Source organism: Nicotiana attenuata, chromosome 6 (assembly GCF_001879085.1).
Source record: "Nicotiana attenuata strain UT chromosome 6, NIATTr2, whole genome shotgun sequence".
Lineage (NCBI taxonomy): Eukaryota > Viridiplantae > Streptophyta > Magnoliopsida > Solanales > Solanaceae > Nicotiana > Nicotiana attenuata.
Window position 1 is genome coordinate 61,317,755 of NC_031994.1, and position 3,958 is coordinate 61,321,712.

At 32.8% G+C, this 3,958-nt stretch overlaps 1 protein-coding gene across 1 annotated transcript; it reads left to right on the plus strand.

Annotated features, from left to right (window-relative positions):
- Window positions 2,141-3,670, plus strand: LOC109227073 (LRR receptor-like serine/threonine-protein kinase FLS2). The gene has a single exon (XM_019392074.1). The coding sequence runs from the start codon at window positions 2,350-2,352 to the stop codon at window positions 3,499-3,501; it is 1,152 nt and encodes a 383-aa protein (XP_019247619.1). The 5' UTR covers window positions 2,141-2,349; the 3' UTR covers window positions 3,502-3,670.

The following is a 3,958-nucleotide window of genomic DNA, read 5'->3' on the forward strand; positions in this document are numbered from 1 at the left end:
TTTTATAAATATTTAAATTCAAATATAATAACTAATAATTAATTATTAACTAAAAAACTAATTAGTAACTAATATGCCATGTGGCTTTTTTTTATGCTGTCACTTGACTTAAGGAGAGGGTTTTATCCTTTCCTTTTAATAATATATAGAAGATTAGTGCGATTCTAACATGTTAACTCTAAGATAGTAGTACTTAAAAGGGGGTGTTTCATCTTAAAGTTTTCTCAACAATAAAAAGGGAAACCAGCTTTTTGGTTATTCGGTTTCTAATTCGATCTAATTGTTCTTGGGATTAGTTTTGGAAGTTCTTTTTTTATTTTATTATATAGAGGGAGGGGGGAAAAAATAAGCGAGGAGATAATAAGGTAGGATATCAGTGGGCGTTTGGACATAAGAATTATGAAATTCCAAAAAAAATGAATTTTTTCAAATTAAAAATGGTATTTAAAAATTTGAGATTTTTTATTTCGAGAAAAGAAAAAAAAGTTTAAAAGAAGGGAATATTTGTGGAGTTTTTACATAAATAAACAACCATATTCAGCATTTATTTTTTCTAGCCATACACGTAGTTTATATGGCTAAAATTTTCACTGACAAGGTAAAATTCAGATAACCAAACAATTTTAACAATTAAACCAAGCAAGTTCCTCCCAAAACAATTTCGGAAAAGAAAGGGGCTTCAAAAAAATCAAAGGGATCATCACATCCCAACTTGAAATAGCATAAATGTAGTGCGTCATATTATCTTGTCGCTATCTATGACAACATTCACTTTACTAGTTGAATTGTCTGATAGATTCTCGAGAAACTAATCTTGCTATTTCGGCAAAAAAGAAAACAAAAATATGGAGTATATTTTTTTCCCCAAATCCCAAATGTAAATAGAACAACAGTTTAATGGTGAAAAATTACCATGTATTTTTCAAAAATACTATTAAAACAAATGTTTTTCTCTTCAAATCCGAAATGTAAGTATTCGTGTAAACAAGAAACGGTTTAATGTGAAAATTTACCATGTATTTTGAAAAAAGAAAAAACAATAGAACACAGTTTAATTCCCAGATTTTTTTTTTTTAAAAATTCAAACGTTTCTCCGAATAAAATTTCAATAAATCTGACCAAACGCCCATGTTCGAAAAAGGAACCCATTAGACTTTGATGAATAGAAGAATTGCAGTGATAAAAAAGCTTTTCCTTTGTGTTGTTAAACTTTTTGGAAACAATAATGCACCGTTTAATGGGCCATTCGCCAGACCATCAGATTCTCAAGCCTTCCCACTTCCCTCTCCCCCAAGTTCAATCTTCAATTTATTTTTTTTTAAATTTTTTGGAAAATTCTTAGGATAATTGGCGGTCGCTATCCTTTGAATACGTACTGAATAATTAATTTATTGAGTAATAGCTCGCAAATCATAAAATATATATAACCTGCACTAGATAAGCTTGGTGCAATAAACTCTAACTGAGGAGGCTGATGTAAAACATAAAATGTTAATTTGTTACATTCATCTTATCTTAGAGAGCATAATTATCCCATCCTTGTGAAATTATTCATGAAATATTCGAGGTGACAGTAGATAGCCTAGACACCACCATAACTAAAAAAAAAAAAAAAAAAAGAGCCTATCTATAGAATTATGTCATGACGTTAACAAAATAAAAATTACAATTTTGAAATAAGCCACATATATTTTTTTGTGCCAGCATTTTAAGCTCTCTTCTTAATCAAATAATATTAAAAAAAACTTCTAAGATAAGCTTTAGTTTCAGCATTATCAATATCTTATAATCATATGAGGATTCCGTATATAATTTTATCATTCCTATTTGTTTAAGAAGCACCTGCTCACCAACCCTATAATGTATAGACTCTATTCCTAAAATAAACCAAATGACAGCAAATCAAATATAAGTACACTATTTTTAAATCACGAGTTGATGAACTTCCCTATACTTTAAACCTTACTTAGACCTCGTTTGTTATAGGGGATACGAGATAATTAATTTTAAAATTAAATTTAAGATAATTTTATCCTGCATTTAATTGGAATAAAATCGTGGTATAATTAATTTTGGAATTAGTTATCCAGGGATTGTAATATTTTTTTTCCCTGGAAGAATGAAATAACTAACCCGAGATAATTAATTATGGGATAACTTATTTTCCAACCAAACGATCATTAGTAACTTAATCCTATGGCATACTGCTCTCCAGCTAATGGTACAAAGATATCAGTGGACTTCAAAAAGGTCCCACGGACCTAACCACGTTTCACACCTAAAACCATAACCCTCCATTACAAAACCAAACTTGAAAAACTTTGATCACATTCTAAGCCATTTTCAACCATGTCAAAATCAACAAACTCTGTTTTCTTCTTCTTCTTTCTATATCTTTGCTTAAGTTTAGTTCAATCCATTCCTCCATCTTCAGACATCATGGCTCTTCAAGCTTTTAAAGCCGCCATTAAACCTTCTAGTATTCCTTCATATTCTTGTTTAGGTTCTTGGAATTTCACTTCTGACCCTTGCTCTGTTCCTCGTGTGACTCATTTCACTTGTGGACTTTCTTGTAGTTCTGGTAATAGAGTCACTGAACTCACCCTTGACCCAGCTGGTTACTCAGGTACGCTTACTCCATTAATTTCTAAACTCACTCAACTCGTCACTCTTGATCTTCAGAATAACAACTTTTACGGCCCAATTCCTGCTTCTCTCTCGTCTATTCCCAATCTCAAAAACCTCGTTTTGAGACTTAACTCATTTTCTGGATCAGTCCCTCCATCCCTCACTTCTCTTAAATCTCTTCTTTCTCTTGATCTTTCTCATAACTCGATTTCTGGGTTACCAAATTCGATGAACCAACTCACTAGCTTGAGAAGATTGGATCTTAGTTATAATAAGCTTACTGGGTCACTCCCAAAATTACCACCGAATGTTATTGAACTTGCAGCTAAGGCTAATTCCTTATCTGGGTCTCTTTTAAAGTTGTCTTTTGATGGGTTAAATCAGCTGGAAGTTGTTGAGCTCAGTGAAAATTCGTTATCTGGTTCCATTGAAGCTTGGTTCTTTCAGTTACCTTCACTGCAACAAGTCGACATGGCGAAAAACGGCTTTACACGTGTCGAGATCTCGAAGACTGGAAATTTGAACAGCGACCTCGTCGCCGTCGACTTAAGTTTCAACAAAATCGAAGGCTATTTGCCCGTAAATTTCGCGGGTTTTCCTCGGTTATCTTCACTGTCGTTGAGTTATAACAGGTTTCGTGGACCAATCCCGTGGCAGTACAGTAAAAAGGTGACATTGAAAAGGTTATATTTGGACGGTAATTTCTTGAATGGGTCGCCGCCGGCGGGATTTTTCGGCCGGCAAACGGGAGTCACCGGCAGCTTAGGGGACAATTGTTTACAAAAATGTCCGACTTCTTCGCAACTTTGCTTGAAATCACAGAAACCTACGTCCATTTGCCAACAAGCTTACGGTGGGAAACCAAAGTCTTAGTTTTGTGTCAGTCAATGTTTCTGAGATTTTTGTCTTGGTTTTCATATTGTAATAGGAGTATTTTATTCTTTGGATAAGAGAAATGCCTAATATAATCTGTTCATCTGAATTATGCCATCTGTATATATTATAGTACCTAGTTATACTAGAAAATTATTGATTGATATTTATAATAATCCCAAATTAATGTGTGAAATTATGAGAACGTACGCTTCTTATTAGTCTTGAGCCAAATTGTCGGAGAGCATGAACCAGAAAAAGTACATAGAAAAAAGGAAATGATGTCAGATATAAATAGAGAGTATATTTGATAATTTGACAGAAATTTGATTCGATTTCGAAATTAGTGATAAAAAGGTTGCACATCAGTGATAATGTTTTGTTCAACACTTTGTTTGTGAAGGTTTTTCAATTATTCTTTCTTTTCAATTCATATGTTTCTAAGTTCTAACAGCTT